Source organism: Cololabis saira, chromosome 16 (assembly GCF_033807715.1).
Source record: "Cololabis saira isolate AMF1-May2022 chromosome 16, fColSai1.1, whole genome shotgun sequence".
NCBI classification, from domain to species: domain Eukaryota; kingdom Metazoa; phylum Chordata; class Actinopteri; order Beloniformes; family Belonidae; genus Cololabis; species Cololabis saira.
This window is the reverse complement of record NC_084602.1, coordinates 39,848,814-39,872,819: the sequence shown is the minus strand read 5'-3', so window position 1 is coordinate 39,872,819 and position 24,006 is coordinate 39,848,814. Positions and strand designations below refer to the sequence as shown.

Genomic DNA, 24,006 nt, shown 5'->3' with positions numbered 1-24,006 from the left:
GGTCACTATGTCAATCTCGTTTTTTGGCGTGCTTTGCAGTGTTACTAACTTACAAAAATGAAAAGGAAGCAGACAACCCTGTAACTTTCTTTTTCAAAAAAAGAAGGCAAGTGATGGGTCCAATGTTGCCCTGGCAACAGAGGGAGAAGGAACTGGTAGGGAAAGCGGGAGTGAGGCTATTAATGAGACTGTTAGCCACTCCATGTCCACGTGATATTGTTGCACTGACATAGTGAATGAAGTGAACAGAATGAGTTAAACTGCGTTTATCAGATACGCTTTTTCTGCTCTCTAACTCTGCCGCTTGATGTCCATGGTGCCGAAAACGGATGTGTATTGCGTAAAGGCGCATTGACTGAATTGATCAACACGTTATTAAAGTGTAGTGTTCCTAGTTATGTTGAGGCTGCATTTGAAAAAGTTCAAATTTTCTTGACCACGCAGATAAGCTACATAGCAGATTCTGTGATGAGTATACTGGGCATGTTGACTGATACTGTAGTTAAGTTCTGTGACTCGTAACCTTGCCGTACCTTAGCTTTGACTGAATTGACGCCACTGCATAATCGACACAGCAAACGACACAACTCCATTCATTGTGTACGTGCGACCGCGGCGCAAGGAGAAGAGTCGGCGCAAGGAGAAGACTCCACCACCTACATCCTATTGGACATGCCGAGATGTCGTCACAGCGCGGCACGGTGAAATTAAAAAATGTTCAATTCGGGCAGGCGGGCGCTGCGCAAACGCCGGTAGCACATACACAATGAATGGGATCGCCGGCGGCGGTCTGCGCTTTGCGCCCTCTCTGTGAAAGGGGCTGGTTGTTTTTCCCGGGGTACGGAAGAGGAAACTCTTCCGCGTTCATTTTCTGACCAATCAGAGAACAGTTGGTTCTCATGGCATTTGTTAACAGCTTTGAACCACTACAGACGGTTGCCTTGTGGACACAAACGAGAAACGAAACAACTGTATCGATTTAGCCCCTGAATCGGAACAAAACAAACGGGCCACAGGTCTGAAAGCACCCTTAACCACCTCGGACGGGTGTTGCTGCACCTCTACAGCTGTCCCTCCAGGATGCTGGTGACGGCCTGGTCCAGTGACGGGCCCGGCGCGGGCCTGGCCGGCCCCGCGGGCCTCCCCGGTGCCGTTAGCGGGCCCTGTAGCCGCTGCAGCTCCAGGATGCTGTCGATGGCGCTCTGTAAGTGTTCGCTGAGCACGTGGTCCTCCTGGAGCGGCGGCGTCAACGCCTCCCGCCGGTAACACCTCAGTTTGGGGGCGCTGGCGTCCCGCGGTGGCGCGCCGAAGCAGCCGTCCCTACGGGGCGGGTCCGGGGGTCTGGTTTTGGACCCGGGACTCAGGTCCGGGGAGCTGCCGTTCAGAGCGCCGTTGGAGACCTCGTCGTGCCGGGAGTGTCCGGGGTCTCCGTTAGGCGTGAGAGGGGGGCGCTGGTCCGCGGCGCCGCCGCCGCCGTTGGTCAGCTGACCCGTGTGGTCCCTCTTGAGTCCCGGGTCGCAGGCCGAGTTATGGACGACCTTGCGGGAGCCGGACTCCTGCTTGATGGTGAGTCTGAGAGCACCGCGGGAGCTGGAGCGGTACGTCCTGAGCCCCGGCGGCCGGGAGGACAGACGAGTCCAGGCCGGGGGGGACGAGGGGCTGTGGGAGGGGCCAGAGGGGCAGTGGGCGGGGCCACCGGGGTGGGTGGGGCCTGATGGGTGGGCGGGGCCAGACGGGCATGGGGCGGGGCCAGAGGGGTGGGTGGGGTCACACAGGTGGGGGGGCGGGGCCGACGACGTCAACGCTGCGTGGAAGGTTTCTGAAAAGTAAGAAAAGAAGGACTGAAGGCCATCAACGAAAGATGTAAACATAAACACCGGGTTAAAACGAAACCTTCCTGAATATATAACTAAATAATTTTATAAAAGTTTATAACAGAGATGCACCGATCAGGATTTTGAGGGCTGATCACCAAAATCAGTATCTGCAGATCACCAAATTCTTCAATAGTGTTGTCTCATGTACAACACTGACATCGTATTATTAGGTAGGCTATCACAATTAGGAGATGAGAAAATATCATGAATTCACCACTGTTTTATTGCAGGCTGATGTGCAATATTTCACCCTCTAGAGATGATTTAGACTCATGTAGCTTATTAACTTAAGCTTTCCTGTGGTAATAAATGTGTGTACAACACAACATGTGCAGCAACACAGACAACAGTAGACATGTCACTCTCTTAGAGTTGATACGAGTTGTAAACTATAAACCTTAGTTTTCCTGAATCTTACAATCAAAAAGGAATTATGAATTATTAAGCTTTGCTAAAGCTTTAGCGATAGCATCTGATGCGTGTGACGAAACTATTGTAGTGAAACACAAGTCTTCACACTAGAACTCCGAATGTCCCTCATGAAGCGACTGACACGACTGTCGTCCTGCGTGAGGCTTTGGATGTAAATAGTCTGGTTTAACTCCGGCGGTCATTCATCAGTGAAATATTTACAACGCAGCAGCGCGTACCGGGATCCAAACCCGATGTCTGCTACAACGACAAACGGCTGATGATCAAGGCTTATGAATTCATTACCTTACGATGTAGTTCTTTATTAATGCCTCTGGCTTCTATTGTTATCCTGCATGTTTTTTATTATTATTCATTTTCTGGCCAAATTTCGGTTTGCTACTCAGTTTGCTACAGATTTCAGAGAACCCCGGCGAATCATATATCAAAACGTGCGTCTTGATCGGAAATAGTGTGCTATGACTTTTGGTGTTGAAATTCCCATTTTTCCCAAAGTCATTCCCAAGAAACTGGCCAAGAATAAACGGGAAATAGCGGAGCAGTGCTGCTACTGCTGCTGTTACCATGGTTACAGGAGTTGTTACCATGGTAACAGCTGCTACTGCTGCTGTGACACGTCACTTCCTCCCAACGGCAGGAAGTGACAAATGCGCTCTTAATAGTACGTCCGAATTAATGTATACTACTGATATTTACTCAAAAGTGTGTCGAACTTAAATATACTTTTTAGTATGGCATTTCGGACGCACCGATTGCCTCAACCAGAACTGGTCAACTGGTAAAGTCCTGAAAGCTGGAGACGCCTAAAGAATTCTGGGAAGCTGGGATCTAAAAATGCAGCAATGTATACAAATGGGCAACAGCCCCCCGTGGCACTCTCGAAATTTCTGCGAGGAAATGTTCTAGTTTTTCTTGCTGTTGATGCTGTCGTTTATAGGTCTCTGTTACAGGTGAGTTAGCGGTGTTGCTGCACCTCCTGTTCTTTTCTATTCTCCTTGACTTGAGAAACTTTCAAACGTCTTATCAGTTTCGTTGTGTTGAAACATTCCTCCTCGCAGAATTTCCTTTGCACACAGCTTGCAAACTGCAAATTTGTTGTCCTTTTCGGACATTATAAAACTCCCGTACGGTGAGGCTGGACACCTGGGTCTGAGATGTGGGAACGCAGCGCGGGCGGCGGTTTGTTGTTGTAAACGTCATCGGATCGGCTGCTTTGAACTATTATTTTGAGAACGCTGATCGAAACCGATAGGGGCATTATCGGCCGATATCGATCGGTTGCCAATCGATCGGTGCATCTCTAGTTTATAAAAGTTATAAACATCCTTTATGTGGCACTAATATAAATGTTCCTCAGTCCCTCCCCATCAACAACAGCTTAAAGAAGGCACCGCCGTCCTGACGTGTACGTCATCGTTGTCACCAGGCGCCATCGTCCACCGCATCATCATCATCACAGGTGAACCTGGGAGCTGCTTCAGGCTCGGCCCCCGGACACTGACCTGGGTCTCTGCGAGCTCGCCGTCGCTCCTCCGCCAGAGTGTAGCGCTCCGCCTGGAGGAAGAGACGCTCCAGCATCACCATCTCCGCTGACGGACTCTCCTGCTGCGAGGGCGGGTCCAGGTCCAGGTCCAGCGGCCCCAGCAGGGACAGAGGAAATGCTTTCAGTTAGTCCGGAGCTCAACATTTCACGGACGGCGGCGGATCAGGGCGAGCGTCTCACCTGCGTCTCCCTCACTAGTAGCTGCCGGTACTTGTTGACCATGTCCTTGGTCCGCTTCAGCAGGAACCCGGACACGGTGTCAAACTCCTGGTCCACTGAGGGGGGAGACAGGAAAAGGTTCAGGTGAGGCTGGAGCTGGACTAGCTAGTGCCCTGCTCTAGCGGGACTGTTTTCTTCATCCCGCTCCCGCTGAATTTCTGAACATTACCGCCCGCACCCGCAAAACTCTGAAAATTCATGCCCAATAATAGGGATGCATTGATCTTGTGTCTTCTCCCGTCCCGCAAGAGAAATGTCCCAGACAAATCTATCTGATTTAATGTTAACGCGATAATTTTGGAGGTTGATTGTAAATTGACAGTTCATAGGCACCTCACTGAAAGTTAGATATTTCGCCTTTCGCACAGGTATCAATTATGTGATTGAGGTTATAGCAACAAGAGTAGGCTGTGAGTGGCTCAAATAACACTAATAAATAACAAAATAAACAAAGTTAACGAATGAAATGAATAAGGCCACGTTTCCACATAGCCGGGTATTTACAAAAACGGATATTTCCCCCATCTACGTTTTGAAAAATACCATCATTTCCAGGAACCTGCATAAATAGCTGTTAAGGTGCTATGAGCAGCCAAACCTACAGGGGGCAGTGTAACGAGAAGATAAAGTCATGCTAGCCAACCACTGCTTTGCTACGTGGAAACGGGGCATTAATTTAACAAATAAATCACTTTTGTATTGCTGTGGACGAAGAGAATGTTGCTGACCGACTGCGGTCCGAATCCCCTCGTCTCTCTTCCAAGATGCTCCATAGACACTAAACGCAGTTTCTCCAAATATCTGACTGGCCTTGCTTTGTCTTTGTTTTGTAAAGACCTTGTTTGAGGTTCTTTTCTACGTCATTGATTTCCATCTTGTCGCTAGACTACATCCCGATCCCGCAGTATTTGTCTTTAGCCGCCTGCAGCAAAGGTCAAACAGCCCACTCCCGCGGGACCCAATCCCAATGATCCCAATCCCAACCTGAGGTGAAGTGGTCCTGCGTGGGCAGGTGTCCGGCGCAGGTGTGGAACGGCAGCAGGTGTCTGACGGCATCCTTCAGGGTGGCGAAGGCCGGGCTGGTGATCGGGTTCTGCACGGCTGCGTGGTCCGAACAGAACTGCTGCTGGAATCTGGAAAACACGACACTCATGAGCTCACAGTCACATGACCTCATAAAAACACTTTGAATACTGAGATTTTAGATATCAGAACGTGTCTTTAGTTATTATTCTTATTATAATAAGAATAATAACTAAAGTTGCACCGTTAGCAGCTAGACTACAACTATTTATTTGTGGACGACGGTCCTACCTGTGACGGCGTGCTGCTGGTGTCGGCTTCTCCTCGCTCTGGATGTCCAGACGACCTGCCGGCTGACAGACGTACAACACTTTGGGTCAGTCTGAAGGAGACAGGGTTGTTTGTTACTCTCACCGAAAGTGCTGCGGTCTCACCTCGGTGTCGGCCCGCGGGCCCGTCTGGAGGGACGCGGCAGGAGACGGGGGGAGGACGGCGAGAGCAAAGGCTTCGTCCTCCACGACCAAGGCAGCTGCTGGCTCTGCTGAGTCAACCAAGACAAGGTTCTGGTGAGGACGCTCCAAACATTCTTTACTGGTCACTAGTTCTTCCATATTTCACTTACTGTGTAGAAATTTGGGGCAATAACTATAAAACTAGGTTACACTAATTACTCCTACTTCAAAAGAGAGCAATACGATACATTCATAAGGCTGGATATCGAGTTTAGTTGTGGAAAGGGGGTGGGATTAAATGAGTTTAAACTTCCTCCCCCTCCTTTTTGAAAATGTAACTCAAAATATGTGTTTTGATGTTTTTTGTTTTTTTTCTTTATGTGGTGGAATGCCCACCTGTATTTGTTTTCTTATCTTTTTTCTTGTTTTTTATACATGTTTGAAATAGGGCTTGGTCGCCGAGTTGCATTCTGGGACGCGGCGGCCATTTTGGCAGCGTTGTGAGTGTAAACAAACAGGAGTGTGGTAGTACCAAGTGAACAGACGGAAGGCAAAAAAAAAGGTTAAAATGCCGGAAAGCAACTGGAATTTACCGGGATACCTTTAAACAAGGAAGCCAGGGACCGGAATATGGAGAAAATAATGATTATTAACGGTTTGGGTTCATATGAAATCCCTATCAAAGCATGGAGCTCCGATGAGGATTTACTGCCGCAGTTTTGCACAACCCACGTCTTAGGCTACCTTGTTTAGGAGTGTTTGGCAGCTGCTTTGGTAAATGTTTGACTCGCCATGTGTTTCAATAAATTAGTATAATAGTACAACATACGATACATGTTTTGTATTACTCTTACTTTTCTTTTTTTTGACAGCTATATTATGCTGAAGAGGCTCCGAGGCGTGAGCAATATTTTAGTTTTCCTCGTGAGATATTTTTTTTCCTCTGCAGCTACAAATAGAGTTAATATTTTTTCCTCAACAAACTAGTTTTATCTGAAGATTGGGGTTAATCGTACCGCAGAGAGCTGGCCAGCAACTGCGTTTAGCTGGCGAAGTGGGAATAAAACCCATGTGAATGATCCGATCCCGGTCTGTGTGAGTGTTTGTTTGGTTAAACCATTAGCGATCTTTTCCCCACGTCTTTTATGTGTGGAGCTGCTGCAGCTACAACACAGCAACGGGTTACCATGGTAACAGAATAACGGAAAGTAACGATTACAAGTACCGGTAGGCTAAGATATTTATACATGTTTTTATATTTGATGTAGTGTATGTTGTTGTCTTTATACCCTGTGGGACATTTGAGCCTGTAATAAAGTTTATATATATAAAAAGAAAAGGGAGCACGTCTGTACACAGTGCAGTGGTCCGAAGAGCAGCTAAGTTAGCTTCCAAAATGGCGGCTCCGCCAAGTGATGACGTCAAGACGACCAAGCCCTATAAACAAAAATAAAGAAACATGACGGAGGTTGTGTTCTGGTGGGACAGAACTCACGGTTGTGTGTGTGCTGCTGGGCGGCGGACTCGTCTCCTCCCGTGGAAACGAGGACGGCCGCGGGGTCGAGCTGCTGCTGCAGGGGAGGCACCGAGGGGCTGCTGTGGGCCGGGCCGAGGCTCGAGGGCCGAGGCGGGGAAACCTGGAACTGGACCGGCGTCGCAGCCTGGGACTGGTCACAGGTCTGGGAGGGTTGGAGCTCAGGAGAGACGTGGAACTTGACCTGAGGCTGGACGCAGGACGGCGGCGGCGGCGGCGAGCACTCGGGTCCGAGCAGAGCCGTTGGAGGCCCGGCTGGAGGGGAGAACGTCACCGATGCCGGTGTCGACTCTGCAGCATCCTGAATCCGGGCAGGATTGAATGAATGAATGAAAAAAGTGTATTGGTCACCACCAAGCATGTACACTTACATCACAACCAAAGGGTCAGGGCTGAAGTCTCGGCTTGTGAATGCCCCTCCTTCTTACATTTCAAAATGTTCTTTTGTCTGACATATTTGAGACATTTTCCTTATATGAAATACAACAAACGAATAATAGCTAACAACAACAAAGAGCATATGCACATATACATGCATACCTATCTGCTTATGATGTACCTACACCTATGTCTTGCCGCTTTTAATGTTGATGTAAAGCACTTTGAATTACCTTGTGTTGAATTGTGCTATATAAATAAACTTGCCTTGCCTTACACATATACATGTAGATATATATACAAACACATTACATACCCACATACATATGTACACTACACATGCTTACACTTACATACATGCATGTATCTGTACACACATATGTTAAAAAAGGATTACTTAAGTGTTTATCATAATAATACTCAATGTACCCATCCTTTTGTTTCTTGGGGGGCAGGAGAGCAGATCAGCGGCTCGTCCTCGGGGTCGGAGCGAGGAGGAGAAACTTCAACGCGCCGGTCTGACGGTGAGGCGACGGCGTCCTGAGCGTCGGCCGCAACATCCGTAGGCTGGCTCTCCCCATCGCTGAGGCCCGGGGACATGAGCGGCTCCATCGGCACCGCCGGCAGCGTTCCCACCAGCAGCTCCGAGGGAAGGGGACTAAGAGCTTCCTGCGGCCCGAGAACAAGAAATGGCAGTTAGATGTTGTCAAAGATAAAAGCTGCTCTTCCTCTTAAAACCTCTTAAAACGCTTTTACGTCCAAAGTCGGTGATCAGGACACGACTTTCGGGTTAATTCTGGTACAAATACAACCGCACTTTTCAAATAAATGTACAAAAAGGGGAAAAACATGAAATGAACATATCAGAATGTGTCTTCAGGTGCTTCTTATTATTCTTATTATAATAAGAATAATAACTAAAGAATCTGTGAGGTTAATCAACCTTTAAACTTGTTTTTGTCCTTCGAAACTGTCACATGCTTTGTTAACAGATGTCAGAACTGCCACTTCCTGATCTACTCAGGGTTTTGGACTGTTCTGTTGACATCTGTCTACTGTAGTGTCATGATTTCAATCACACGTTATCACTTCCACCCATTGTCTACTGTTCACTGTCCTTATATGGTCATTTCCTGTCAAGTTTCTTAATAAAAGCATAATGCAGGAGGAGGGTACTTTGGGGAAGCTCAGGAGTTCTCAATGAGAGACTTGTTACGCTGCACTCCTCTGCTCCCCCCTCCTGCAGGAGTGCGTTAAAACTATTCCAAGCAGTCTCTGTGTCTTTCCTCGTTACGAATTTATATAATGTTGATTTAGATCTAACATTTTCTGGTGCCGAAACCCGGGATCCCCAACATCTGTGGCGTCGGGGCAACGTAGGATCAAGCAGCCGTTCCGATTTCAGCGACAAGGCCATGGTCCTGCACCGATCAGAGGCCCGGTGACGGGTTCCCCGAGCCAGGAAGGGCACCTGAGACTGGGTAAGAGACACTCCTCTCGATAAATACCTGGGGTATTAAATGTGTTACTTTAAAGGTATTGTGACATGAAAAACACATTTTTCTTGATTTTTTGTGTTTTGTTGGGTGTCTTGACATCAATTACACCCAAAAAACAACGAACTTTTAACATTCAGTGTATTGTGTGCTTTCTGGGATTTTCTGCATAACTGTGCAAAAACGGCGCATCTGGTTTGGTGGCGGGCCGTGACGTCAGGGCCCGCTAAATCACCGCCCCCTCCACCCAGCTCCTGCCTCCTCTCGTCTCCAGCAACCCATAAAGGCTGATTTATGGTTCCGCGTTAAACCAACGCAGAGCCTACGGCGTAGGGTTACGCGGCGACGCGCACCGTACGCTGAACCCTACGGCGTAGGCTCTGCGTCGATTTAACGTGGAACCATAAATCAGGCTTAACACGGAGCTGTTTAGAGCCTGTTTTGTTCTCGTCACCGGAGGAAAACTGCTAAGAAGACCCGCGGCCACTGACTGGACTTAAGATAAGGAGACACTGCTGCTTGCATGCCTTTATTTTTATGATTGTTTGCTGTGGTTCGCCCTCCTGCTTTTCCGTGCATGCTTCGCCTGTCGCTCCGACGCCACTGTGAGCGTATGGCTGGAGGAGGACGAGGTTTGGAGGAGGAGCGGAGCAATGATTGACAGGAAAGGGGGGAAAGGAAGCATTTTTCACGGCGCAAAAAAACACTGTAATAAAAAGCCAGGAAAAGAGTACTAGAGTGAAGTTTTTCTTGTTACACTCTTTTAGACACATTTGAGGGATGTTGGCCAAGACTTTTAATAGTGTTAAAAGCATGTTAAAAATGATGTCACAATACCTTTAATAGATGCTAGCCTGGGGTTAGCCTGCGGTCTGGGACCTACTAAAAGTCAGGGACTTAAAAGTAATGTTATGTAAAAAACAAGAGGAGGTTTCTATTCTATCTTCATGACTGAAACTGTTTATTGACAATGTTGGGGTTTCCAAATTGTGAAGCAAAGTTTCAATTTTTCACTAAATTGATCAGCGCTAAAACCAAACTGTCAAAACGGAAGCTTATGAGCTCAAAGAAACTTAAAGCTAAAAAGAGGCTAAAATGACAGATGCGTGGTTAAACTGAAACTTATTCCTAAAATAATTTCCAAAGACGCCTAGTCGACGAAAGACGTCCCTAAAACTAAGATAAAAAAGATTGTGACAAAATCTTGTGCGAAATAATATACGGGAACTTAAAAGATTAGAAATATAACTAATTTAAGGCTAAAAGCAAAACTGATCAAAACGTTCAAAATGGGACAAGGTTCCAGCAAGAGGAAAAGAAAGTTGCGAACCTGTAATAAAGAATAGCATAAAGAGATGTGATTTGATGGGAAATGGGAAAGTGGAGAAAAGGGGGCTGCTGCAAAGCTGCAGCAGGGCCAAAGGTCATGTTGTGTGTGTGAAACAGCTGCAGAGCAGTGTGTGTAAGCTCCACATTGCCTGTTTGCTTGCACGTTCACAGGAAGCTGCGTGGATGAGAGGCTTGGTGAAAAGAGTGAGGTGTCCTCTCATTTTGGGACTAGATGTCCGTGAGTTGAGTGTTACATTTTCTATGGGGAAGTTTTTTTAAAAATGATACAAATAACTGGCTTCTTTAGATGGTGTGATCTGTGTCTGACGAGGGAGACTTTTTGTCTGCTGGACAACACAAGAACTTCAGAGAACGTTTTGGCTAGTGTTTCAAGTGAGAAACTCCCCTCTTGAAGAGGCGTAGAAATGGAATAATATAGTCTTTTTGAATCATTCTAAGCCCTGAATGCAGGCATAGTGATGTAGAATTGTCAAATTGGGTTTGATTCACCATTCGAATGGTTGCAGATTACTTTTGTAATACTGTATTTGACCCGGATCGTACAGAAATGTAATTCTTGCCTTTGTGAGTACGAGATGTGCATGATTGGGTTGACGGTTACATGAGCGTGAAACATATCAATCATTTTTCTTTATTTTATCCTGTCGTAGAGTCACGCACTGATGATTGACAGCTTCATCAGGTTGGGTTTCGTCCCGTGGAATGAGCGCCGCTGTATTTTGGATACAGTGGAGGGGCGTGTTCATGAGCTTACTGTCAATTGCATGTCAGTGACATTTACAATGAGTTATTGTTTATATATACAAAGTATATAGGTTCACTAAGGACTATTGTTTTACGTTGCAGGAGAGTTGCTGCACGGACAGTTTTATGTGTGAGGCATCAGAATCAGAATCAGAAAAAGCGTTATTGCCAGGTCAGACAGACGAGAGAACTTGACTCCGGTTTACACCGATGGCACCATTAATACGGGCGCCATCTGAGCATGAATGGCCAGGACTGTTATGTGACTAACCGTTTTGTCTGTGGACCGTTATATTATTAACTTGTGTGTTGTTACTTTCATGAAACCATAACCCTCTTGGGTTGAAATAAGAAAATTTTGAAATAAGACATTTCTGTAGTCCTTGACTCAGGTAGGAGAAAGAATTTAACATCTAATCTATGTGATGGGCGGGGGGATCTGAAGGACATAGAGATTAGTTAATCATTAAGTCAGACTGCTTAACAGACTGCTTCTAGTTGGCATGCGAAACAATGCTGTGATGCAAACCAGTACTTCCAAAAAACCTGTTCCCCTGGTGGCTAAATTGAGCCATGTGAAGTCTCATGCCTCAAACAGGAGGGAGGCAGAGTATAGTACACAAAATATAAGTATTCAAATACCTACTTTAACATTTTTTGTCACACCCCTTTGGGGTAGTGCATGGTTCCAACTCCCTCTATGGGAAGGGGAACCGTGGCAAGAGAAAGCCGAAGAAGAGATCCACTCTCGATGTGGATGAGTGAATTGTTTGCTGAAAAGATGTTTTAAGTTCTTGTAAGCTACCGCTTTCTCCTCTCTCTCCTAAGCAGGAATCCTGTCAAGGAAAACCAGGTGACCAGATCCTGATTGGTGAAACGAAAATCGTGGTCCAGATTGCGACCCCGACAGCAGTAAAGGTGGCTGAACGATCTACGTGGGTCCACCAGTCACAGTGCAAGCTAGTAGAAAAATGTCCATACCTTGAGTAGGCCGGAAGTCGGGCGGTATCAAAACCTTTGTCCGCTGAAGAACTCATCTGACGCCTACTCACCAGCCACGGGTCAGTGCCCCCTTGCACTGCCATCATGAGAGTCCCACTCATCATCATGGCCATTGTGGCCCTCCTGACCACAATCTGGTTCCCAGTGGAACAGACTGGAGAGGAGCCCCGAGAGATGGAAGAAGCTTTTCCACTAATGAGTCATGCTGACATGTTAGGAATTGTTCCTCAAAACTCTTTACTTACAGTGTTGCTGTAATTTAGGAGCACTGCTGTACGTTCATTCCTGATGAAACTGGTGCTGAAATTAATGTTACCAAAGCCATAGCCGAATTACGTCAGTTGGCCAAAGTAGTGTCAGAAGACAGACGCTCAGCAGGCACCACTTTTTGGCTGACCTCAGGTCACTGGACTGACATAATGACAAATTATGATTCTGATTATTACTGTCCTTGTACTGTTCTGTGTTTTCATTACCTGTATCATTCCGTGTCTAAGTGCAATAGTCCAAAGAATGATGACACTGAATTGTAGACTGTTTCATTTTGTTTACTGTGAAATGTTTTAAGCCTGTATGTGTCTTGACCATGGGATTGCTCACTAGGAGGGTCGGAGAGGAATTTCGCCCCATATAGCCTGAGGTTTTCGCCTCTCCCTTGACATATAATTACTTGTTAACAAGCTTACATTAAGTGTGTTATAAGCTCCCCTTGCTATTTCTTAAATGTTTGACCTTAATGTTTGATGCTACTATTCTAAGCCTAATGGACGGATATTAGTTGAAGTTTCAAAAGGACAACAGGAGAGAATTGTGAGGTTAATCAACCTTTAAACTTGTTTTTGTCCTTCGAAACTGTCACATGCTTTGTTAACAGATGTCAGAACTGCCACTTCCTGATCTACTCAGGTTTTGGACTGTTCTGGTGACATCTGTCTACTGTAGTGTCAGTATTCAATCACACGTTATCACTTCCACCCATTGTCTACTGTTCATTGTCCTTATATGGTCATTTCCTGTCAAGTACGGCTGCACATCTAGGACCTGGATTTACTTGCCGGCAGTAAGCCCCCCCCCCCCAGTGGAGGCAAATGTAAAAAAAAAACCTCAGCTTCATGTGAGGTGCTTTAAAGGTCTGGTTCTACGTTTTAGCTCCACGATGCGTTCAAGGAGGACAACGGGTGGCAGGAATGACGATTTCGCCTTAAAAGCAGCGTCTGTGAAAGTCCTCGAGACGGAAGATTTTCACTTCCTCAAATCATTGAAATGTTCCGAAACCTCCAGGATGCATTTGCCGTGGTGGACCAAGATCACCGGGGACCAGGATCACCGTGGACTAAGATGCATCATCGCATGTCAAAGCTCCCGCCCCCACGCCGTTCTGCCCGACAGGGACGAATATTCAGCTCATCTCCAAACCAAAGACTCACCTGTTGCAGGTGTTGCATAAAGGCCTGGTTCCGACCCCTGGACCGGGTCACCTCCTCCACCGCCGGGCTGAGGTCTGCTGGGGGCAGCAGCAGTTTGGGCATCTCCACGGCCGGCAGCTCGGGGGGGCGCTGGAGGACGGAGACCACCGGGGGGGCCGAGGACTGGGGCCCGGTGGGGACGGGCCGGACCGGGACCTGCTGGACCACCTGACCAAAGGGCTGCAGAGGGACACGGCAAGAACATGACAGTGTGGCAGTTGTTCCAAAACAGGGAGCGTTTCCCCCTAAAGATCGGTTTGTTTGGTATATGTGAACACAGCAATCGCGCTCGGATGCGGGACAAAACAAGCGAACCGAGATCTCCTAAGAGAGGTTAGGGTTAGGTTCTCGGCCCGATTCCATTCCAGACCTGGAGCGGTTCGTTTGCAGTGAAAACATAATCGACACAGCACACAGAAACAAACTAGCCACACTCGCTTACGATGCTCCATAGTTGTTGTTTTTCCCGCGGTACGGGAGAGGAAACTCCTTCCGCGTTCATTTTCTGACCAATGAGAGAACAGTTACAAACGCCACAAACGAAAAACGAAACAACTGTAAAAACAAAACAAACGGGCCACAGGTCTGAAAGCACCCTTAGTCTAGTCTTTGGGTTGAACTGTCATTTTAGTTTTTATTAGTTTTCAGACCTGTGGCCCGTTTGTTTTGTTGACTCGTTTGTTTGTTTGTTTGTTTGTTTGTTTGGTTGCCTCCACAAAGTAAGGTCCTTATGCAATGGACACAGTGTTGATTCTCCAGTAACTAGGACGGACCTTAGATACGACTTAGCAATGGGAGATATTCTAGTCCGCTCAGCTCCGCTCGGCTATGCTGCAGTAACAAACAGTACATATATTTGTTCCAAAGAATCAAAGTCCACAGATAGTTTCCTAAATCGTTTTATTAGGCTACATATATGATCAACCATTCAAAAAAATAAACGTTTCATTAAGCTACAAATATTAGGCTATCGATCATTCAAGTAGCCGGCTCTTCTTCTCTGAATCTCCGTTGCCGTGGTTTCCACCTGGCAGTTGATCCAGCGCAATGATATTAAAGTTATCAGGCAATTTGACCAGACTTGTTTTCTAGGTGTCCATTAACACTTTTATTGGACACCTGCCAGACAATCAGAATTGAGTTTTCACACAGACCTTGGTATAAGTATCTTTATCGTCACATGACCAGCGTTTTCCTTCCTTTCCTTCCGTCTCGTCTCGTTTTCCTCAGGTGATAAAGGTTCGTTGACGACGATATTCAGTCATAATTTTCGTTGACGAAAGCAACTTTACAGTGTTGAGCGCCGCGGTCTGAGTGGTGTTTTATGATTAAAGCCAGTTCCCTCATTCTAATAATAATAATAATAATAATAATAATAATAATAATAATAATGATAATTAAAAAGACATAAATAAACGCAGTAAAGACGCTAAAGCTGCAGTCATCCGCTAAGCTTCATTTGATCGTCGTGGGTCTTATTTTTAGACAAAAACAACCTTGAACGATCAAACAAACCATTTGGAGTTCAGAGTTAAGTCTGGTTCTGCCCCAGATGAGACCACATGCCTGATTACTAAAAGAACCTGAACCACGGACGAGACCGAGTCGAGGCGTTGGGTTGCTAGGCGACGGCTCACCTGCTGAAGCTGCTGGAACGTTTCCTCCGAGCTGGTCGTCTCCTCCTGGGCGGCCCGGTCCGGGAGCAGAACCACGGAGGCCTGCTGGAGGCTCAGCGCTCCTTCTGGGACCACCGCCGGAGGGGGCGGGGCCGGAGGCGGGGGCGGGGCCTGGGCTGCGAAGGGCAGCCCCTGCACCACCGGTGGGCCGTTGACGATGGAGATGGAGGTGAGATCCGGGGGCAGCACCCCCGAGCTGTTGATCAGGGTGATGTGGTTGGCGAGGGCGGGGCCGTGGACCAGTGTGGCCCGCGGGCCGGGGCCTCCCGCGGCGTACGCACCCATCTGGAAGACGGCGGCGGGGGCCGACTGCAGCTGCAGCGGCCCCGACAGGACGGTGGCCTGGCGGAGGGCGAGCTGCCCGGCCGGCGTGGTGAACACCGGGCCGAAGTTCAGCTGCCGCTGGGGGACGGTCAGGATCTGGGGGCCGTCCACCAGCTGCCCCCGGTGGAAGGCGGCGCCGTGGTGACTCTGGGCCGCCCTGGCGGGCTGGGAGATGGTGACGGGGGACTGGCCCGGGAGCAGGAACTGGTTCTGGCCCTGGAAGAGTCCCTGAGGCTGCAGCAGGAAGGAGCCGCCCTGGTTTACCAGCTGCAGGCTGACCGGCTTCGGTAGCGGCGCCGCCCCCGGAGCCGCCGCCCCTGCCGCCTTCTGGCCCGGCCCCGGGGGGAGTAGGAGGTTTGACGAGGCGGTCCGGGGCACAAACGTGAGACCGGCGGGGGGCTTCTGCCCGGGGGGTTTGGGGCTGATCTGAACCAGTCGGGGAAGCTTGGGCTGGATGGGGAGGGGGCCGCGCTGCAGGACGAGGCCGGGCGGCGCCGCCGCCGCCATCCTCAGGGTCTGGGTGATGACGGGGCGTCCGCCGGCGCCGGGCACGGCCTTGTGGATAATCATGCTGGAGCCCTGGGAGAAGGAGGCGTCCGGGGGGGCGGCGGGAAACACGTTCCCGGGCAGGAGGCCCATCAGCTGTGGGGGGGCCGCCGGCTTCAGGGAGGGGCACCCGGGTCCGACGGCCAGCAGCGAGGGCTGGGGGGGCTCCACCGCCGCCTGGGTGGGTAAGGTCACGGGTTTGGGTAAGAACGGCGCCGGGGCCGGCGGGGGGGGCAGCAGGGGGGCGGGCGAGTACAGCGACAGGCTGTCCTCCGGCTGCGTCAGCCCCGCCTCCAGGGCCATGGTCTGCTCGGTGATCTCCGCCTCCTGCAGGCTCTGCTGCAGTATGTCGCAGGCCACCGCCGCCGCCGCCTCCTCCTCCTCCTCCGCCTCCCCCACCCCTCCCTCGGCAGGGGCCCCGGCCCGCCCGGCCCCCGGCTCCTCCGCGGCCTCCGGGGACGACAGCAGGGCCTCCTCCAGGAAGGACAGGTCCACGCAGCCGGGCGGGGGCGTGTCCGGGGAGTCCCCGCCGGCGCCGCCCAGCAGGGAGACGGGACTCTGGAGGAGGGAGGGGGAGACGGGGTGATTAATGAGGGTTGGCAGGAGGCCATTTCACAGAAAAACATCCTCATCTATACATGTATGTATATGTGTATGTATATATGTTTGGGTATATATATATATATATATATATATATATATATATATATATATATATATATATATACATATATATACATGTATGTATATATATGTGTATGTATATATGTAGGTGTTGATGAGGCATTGTGACACCGTGGCTGACATGAAACTCCAGCTTCCTCCCCCCTGCAGGGCCGACAGCTTTGAACAGACTTGAACCACGGGAATGCCATATGAAAAAGTTCCCGACTGACTGATATTCATGCCGAATGCCCGAGGACTGCATTTGGCCACAGATCACATCTGACTGTAAATACCCTCTAATTGCTTTTTGTCTTTCACCTTTGGCTTGTTGATTCTTGCCTTTTGTGCTTTGAACTTACTGTATAAAGAATCACGATTTCAACCATTCTTGGTCAGCACACCAACCCAGACACGCTCTGCGTAGGTCTGCTCACCGCCGGCTTACTGGATAAAACTCACTACACCACAGCAGACTTCTGAACTGGATTTTATATTATTCTTCGACAGTGTATATATATATATATATATATATGTATTTGTGTATATCTATGTGTGTATATATATATGTATATGTACGTGTATATATATATGTACATGTGTATATATATACATATATGTATGTCATGGCGTTGCCGTGGTGCTGCCGGCGGCGGCGGCGGAGCCAGACACTCACCGCGGCATCAGGGAAGAGGGAGGTTTCCCCGGAGGAGGAGGAGATGAGCAGGTCCTCGGGCTGCAGCTGGGGGGATAAAAACATTCTTAGCTGGGCCCGGCTCGGTGCCTACGGCGTCACGTTACAACCCTCCGTCACGCCGTCCGCCCTCAGCCACGCCGAGGGTTTCCACCTCAGAATATCTGATTAAGACGCCTCCTCACCTCACTGGTCCCATGAAGGAAGTCGTTCAGGGCTTGGGGGTCGCTGGGGGACGAGAGGACACAGTGAGACCAGGAAGAAGACGCCGGACGGCGCCGGAGTGAACCGAACATGTGGAAGTCAATTTAGAAAAATCTACTCACCACAAAACGTCAAGTAAACAAGTCCCATCTTCATCCTCCATGTCAGCTGAGAGGAAAAGGACACATGTTACATCCTACATCAGAGTTATTTATATATATGTATATATATATATATATATATATATATATATATATATATATATATATATATATATATATATATACATATACATATATATATATATATATATATATATATATATATATATATATATGTATATGTATACATGATTGTTAACTGTGGTATAATGAGCTTATACCACGGCTTCTATTCTAAAGTCTCATCCCAGCAGATCATTCCGCGTCAGGGAAGCAACAATGTATCTGTAAGCGCCATGTATAGCTTATAATTTACTTTATAGTTAACTCTTTTATTGCATGATATGCCTTGTTGTTCACAGAGAAGGAATATATTTCAGTTTAAGTTTTGAGAGTTATTATTTTATAGTTTAGTGATTAAGACCTAAATTTCACTACTAATATTTGTTTTGCCTTAATGGTTTCGGTAGTTTGGGCCAGTGGGGCTTCCGTAGCAGCTGATGGTTTGTTTTGATGCTTATGTCAGTTAAAAGAATAAACGAGTGACGGTGGAGCAACACAGCGTTTTACCGTTCTGTTGACGGTTCTGTTGCCGTACTCAACGCGTAAAAAATCTCCTGTCGTCATTACCATTCATGAAGTGAGTAAGATGTTTGGTCAAAAGAAGAAAGAGTCTAAAGTCTAAAGATAGTCACTACAGTATCCATGACAACAACCAACTGGTACAGATTTTTTGACGGTTGCAGCAGGTAGCAAAAAGTAGCTGGTGTTAAATTTAAATTTTTTATTTTCGTTAACAATTAATTAGGCATGTTGACGGTAAACTTTGATCTCTGGGGAGGAGCTAACGGTGGATGAATGGATTGAGGAGTTCCTGTCTCCGGAAAAAAAGACGAGCAAAAGAAGACATGTGGAGCTATTTTTACTGGATAATATGTATTTCTGATTAATTCAAAACTACATAAAATAGATTGTGTATTCCTCTTTCATATTTACATTATTGGTAACCGTTTTATAAAAGCAATACATCACTTGGCGTCGGGCCGGAGAAAACGTGCCTCAGCTGTGATATAATGAGTGTATACCACGGCCTGTCGTGATGTATTGCTTAAATATTAATATTTAATTTATATTATATATATTAAACTCTCCCACTCTGTGTTCATCTTCATATTTTTGTTTTTTCCCTGTCATTTTGAGAGTGGATTTTTTTCCCTCCAAGTTATTTCCGTCACAAACACAAGCGCGCCCGTATAGTTCAACGGGTTGAGCTGGCGACTATGAACACGTACAGCGACGCGGGTTCGATTCCAGTCGTGGCATATTTGGCCCCCACTTCCTACATATTTGGCCCCCACTTCCTACTTGTCTTTCACTGCAGCTATCAAATAAAGTCGCAAGCTCGCGAGCCGCGGTTTGGCCACCCCTGACTTAGACCCACAAAGAGTGTGTGTGTGTGTGTGTGTGTGTGTGTGTGTGTGTGTGTGTGTGTGTGTGTGTGTGTGTGTGTGTGTGTGTGTGTGTGTGTGTGTGTGTGTGTCCCACCTCACATGTGCTGGGCCCCATACAGAGCGGGCGACCCTGGTTCTGCTAGGTGCATCATGGGTAATCGGGGCGGGGCTTCAGCGTCTGCGGGGGGGTGGAGTCCTGGCCGGGGGGGCGGGGCTTACCGGACACCTCCCTCCGCTGGTGCATCGCTGCTCCTGGGGGTGGAGAGGCTGGGGGGGAGGGGGAGGTGGAAATGGAGGTACAAACACACCAGCACATGCTGTCAGTCACCTGATGTTACCTGTCATCCATCCATCATCCTCCCATCTTCTACCCGTCATCCACCCGTCATCCATCATCCGCCTGTCATCCACCCAATCATTCATCCCTCATATCCCATCATCCTTCCACCATCCTCCCGTCCTCCAATCATCCACCCGTCATCCTCCCGTCCTCCCGTCATCCACCCGATATCCTCCCGTCATCCAACTGTCATCCTCCCGTCATCCAACTGTCATCCACCCATCATCCACCGGTCATCCTCCCATCATCCTCTCATCATCCACCCGTCATCCTCCCATCATCCTCCCGTCATCCACCCGTCATCCTCCCATCATCCACCCGTCATCCTCCCGTCATCCACCCGTCATCCTCCCATCATCCTCCCATCATCCTCCCGTCATCCTCCCATCATCCTCCCGTCATCCATCCGTCATCCTCCCGTCATCCTCCCATCATCCTCCCATCATCCACCCATCATCCTCCCGTCATCCACCCGTCATCCTCCCGTCATCCTCCCATCATGTTCCCGTCATCCTCCCATCATCCTCTCATCATCCTCCCATCATCCACCCATCATCCTCTCATCATCCACCCGTCATCCTCCCGTCATCCACCCGTCATCCACCCGTCATCCTCTCATCATCCTCCCGTCATCCTCCCATCATCCTCCCGTCATCCACCCGTCATCCACCCATCATCCACCCATCATCCACCCGTCATCCTCCCGTCATCCACCCATCATCCACCCGTCATCCTCCCATCATCCTCCCATCAATCTCTCATCATCCACCCATCATCCACCCATCATCCACCCATCATCCACCCATCATCCACCCGTCATCCACCCATCATCCACCCGTCATCCTCCCATCATCCTCCCGTCATCCACCCGTCATCCACCCGTCATCCACCCGTCATCCTCCCATCATCCACCCATCATCCACCCGTCATCCTCCCATCATCCTCCCGTCATCCACCCGTCATCCACCTGTCATCCTTCCATCATCCTCCCGTCATCCACCCGTCATCCATCCATCATCCTCCCGTCATCCACCCGTCATCCACCCGTCATCCTTCCATCATCCACCCGTCATCCTCCCCTCATCCACCCGTCATCCACCTGTCATCCTCCCGTCATCCTCCCGTCATCCTCCCATCATCCTCCCGTCATCCACCCGTCATCCTTCCATCATCCACCCGTCATCCTCCCATCATCCTCTCATCATCCACCCGTCATCCACCTGTCATCCTTCCATCATCCTCCCGTCATCCACCCGTCATCCTTCCATCATCCTTCCATCATCCTCCCATCATCCACCCGTCATCCACCCGTCATCCACCTGTCATCCTTCCATCATCCTCCCGTCATCCACCCATCATCCTCCCATCATCCACCCGTCATCCACCCGTCATCCTCCCATCATCCACCCGTCATCCACCCGTCATCCACCTGTCATCCTTCCATCATCCTCCCGTCATCCACCCATCATCCTCCCATCATCCTCCCATCATCCTCCCGTCATCCACCTGTTATCCTCCCGTCATCCAACCTTCATCCACCCATCATCCACCCATCATCCTTCCATCATCCACCCGTCATCCTTCCATCATCCACCCGTCATCCTTCCATCATCCACCCATCATCCTTCCATCATCCACCCGTCATCCTTCCATCATCCACCCGTCATCCACCCGTCATCCACCCGTCATCCTCCCATCATCCACCCGTCATCCACCCGTCATCCACCCATCATCCTCCCGTCATCCACCTGTCATCCACCTGTCATCCTCCCATCATCCACCCATCATCCTCCCGTCATCCTCCCGTCATCCACCTGTCATCCACCTGTCATCCACCTGTCATCCTCCCATCATCCACCCGTCATCCACCCGTCATCCTCCCGTCATCCTCATCATCCACCCATCATCCACCTGTCATCCTCCCATCATCCACCCGTCATCCACCCGTCATCCTCCCGTCATCCTCCCGTCATCCTTCCGTCATCCACCCGTCATCCACCCGTCATCCACCCATCATCCTCCCGTCATCCACCTGTCATCCACCTGTCATCCTCCCATCATCCACCCATCATCCTCCCATCATCCACCCATCATCCACCCATCATCCACCCATCATCCTCCCATCATCCACCCGTCATCCTCCCGTCATCCAACCATCATCCACCCGTCATCCTCCCGTCATCCTCCCGTCATCCACCCATCATCCACCCGTCATCCTCCCGTCATCCACCCGTCATCCTCCCGTCATCCACCCTGTCATCCTCCCATCATCCACCCATCATCCTCCCGTCATCCACCCGTCATCCTCCCATCATCCTCCCGTCATCCACCCATTTTTGGATATTGATACCCCCTCTCATCCACCCATCATCCTCCCATCATCTCAGCGCTGGGATCAATATCTGACCCCGCCCCCCTCCCGTTCCGACTATAATTGCAGGTATCGATTAAGTCCCGGGGGCTGATGGGCAACATGGTGGCTATTGTTACGGCTCAGCTGTAAACAGACGTGAGTCCCCCCCCCCCCTCCCTCATATCCATGTTTACTACCAGACCTCCGCATTAAAGCCTCCAGGCACCGCGGCAGCAGCCGACCCTCACGCCGCCCACCGGCGCTCCCCGGCCGGGGTGATGCAGCCCGGGGTGTCGGTGAGGTGAACCGGGGCTCCCTGCTACATCTCATCCTCTCATCCTCCCATCCTCTCATCCTCTCATCCGCCTCCGCTACGGAGGCGGATGAGAGGATGAGAGGATGGGAGGATGAGCAGCAGCAGCTGCTGCAAATCATATCGCGGTAACAAAAGATGCCTCCTTGTGGTAAATATCTCCTCCGCGCCCCTGATCTCCCCTCGTGTCGTGAGAGCCAGGAATCCCTCCATTTAAAAAGGAAAAACACAGAAGAAAGAAAAGGGAGAAAGGAGCCCCAAGAAAGGGAGAGAAACTCACCCCTTGTTTCGTGGGTTTATTGTCCTGTCAAGCTGCGGGCCGCTGCGCCATCGATTCCCACTCACTTGGTCCTTTCAGATGCTAAAAAGGAGGAGAGGGGGAGGTGGAGGTGGTGATGGGGGGGGCCGGAGTGGGTGTGAGAAACACACTGCGATCACCACACAAAAGGTGGAGGGGAAGGAAAAAAAAAAAAACCCACTCATGATGAGAGGAGAGGGGCTCCGGGCGGCAGCAGCGGGGCGCCGCGAGGAGAGAGGCCGCCTCACGAGCACCATCCGCCGGCCTCGGTGGCCTCGGTGTCCCCGCTCTGCGCCCTGGAGCTCCGTGGTCCAGCTTTAATTGATCCTCCTCATTAATGCCAAAGGAAATACATTTTAATACTTCATATTTTTGGAAAGGAGGGATCAATATCCAATCACCACCAACTGTGGCAACAATAAATTAAAGAAAACTGTTTTGAAGAACTTTAGTTTACGCTCAAGAAAAGCAAAATGAGCAATGATTAAAATAAATAATAATCAATTTTATTTATAGAGCGCTTTTAAAAATATCAAAGACGCTTCAGACACAAAGATAAAACATCGAGATCAAGAAAATTAAAAAAGATAAGAGATAAAAGATGAGAAACAAATCAAAAGCTGTTCTGAAGAAGTGAGTTTTGAGATGCGATTTGAGGAAGAAGTAAAAGAAGTAAAGAAGAAGTAAAAGATGCAAAACAAAACAAAAATGAATTTCAAAAGATACAGACTTCTTCTACTTTTATTAAAGTTGCCCAGTAATGTTAGTTTGGGATAAATATGATCAAATATCGGATAAAGTATCAGAGGATGATCACAAGAAGTGGAAGGGAAAGGTATGAACCCCTTGATTTTTTTTTCCAGGTACATCAGGATAAGTTTACTATAATAAAGTGCTGTGGCAATAATAAATTAAAGAAAACTGTTTTGAAGAACTTATTTAGTTTATACGCTCAAGAAAAGCAAAGGGAGCAGTGATTAAGTAAAACAAAACAAAAGTGCATTTCAAAAGATAGACTCCTACTAGTATTAAAGTTGCCCATATGTTAGTTTGGGATAAATATTATCAAATATCGGATCAAGTATCAGAGAATCACAAGAAGTGGAAAGAAAAAGTATGTGAACCCCTTGAATTTTTTAGGTACATCAGGTAAAGTTTACTATAATAAAGTGCTGTGGCAACAACAAATTAAAGAAAACATGCAGTTAATTGTATTAAAGTGGCCCAGTAATGTTAGTTTAGGATAAATATTAACATCAAATATTGGATAAAGTATCAGAGGATGATCACAAGAAGTGGAAAGAAAAAGTATGGTACCGTATGTCCCTTGATTTTTTTCAGGTACATCAAGTAAAGTAAAGTCTATTATTGAAGTAATAATAGACTGGAGTGGAATGTCTGTTTTTGTTGAAATTATTTCATGCCGTTTATTTGGGGGAAGAAATGTAATTGTTGGAGGTATTTACA

At 48.6% G+C, this 24,006-nt stretch overlaps 1 protein-coding gene across 1 annotated transcript; it reads right to left on the bottom strand.

The window, feature by feature from the left end:
- Positions 1–314: 314 nt before the first annotated feature.
- On the bottom strand, positions 315–22,600 carry si:ch211-168d23.3 (BRD4-interacting chromatin-remodeling complex-associated protein). Its single transcript, XM_061743346.1, has 15 exons — positions 22,522–22,600; positions 19,330–19,502; positions 17,746–17,791; positions 17,605–17,647; positions 17,402–17,467; positions 15,154–16,620; positions 13,478–13,696; positions 7,916–8,127; positions 7,042–7,397; positions 5,529–5,632; positions 5,386–5,447; positions 5,056–5,204; positions 4,033–4,127; positions 3,812–3,914; positions 315–1,819 (listed from the first exon to the last, which is right to left on the bottom strand). Exons 3-15 carry the CDS (start codon positions 17,784–17,786, stop codon positions 1,062–1,064), a joined length of 3,675 nt encoding a protein of 1,224 aa, XP_061599330.1. The 5' UTR covers positions 17,787–17,791; positions 19,330–19,502; positions 22,522–22,600; the 3' UTR covers positions 315–1,061.
- Between the last annotated feature and the right edge of the window lie 1,406 nt (positions 22,601–24,006).

Excerpts from the sequence above, each read along its gene's own strand:
- si:ch211-168d23.3 (XM_061743346.1), bottom strand. The coding sequence starts at position 17,786 with ATGGAGGATGAAGATGGGACTTGTTTACTTGACGTTTTGTG. Across the intron at positions 5,633-7,041 it reads CCAGCAGCACACACACAACC|AGCCAGCAGCTGCCTTGGTC; the intron begins GTGAGTTCTGTC and ends TTGACTCAGCAG. Across the intron at positions 1,820-3,811 it reads GCGAGCTCGCAGAGACCCAG|AAACCTTCCACGCAGCGTTG; the intron begins GTCAGTGTCCGG and ends CTTACTTTTCAG.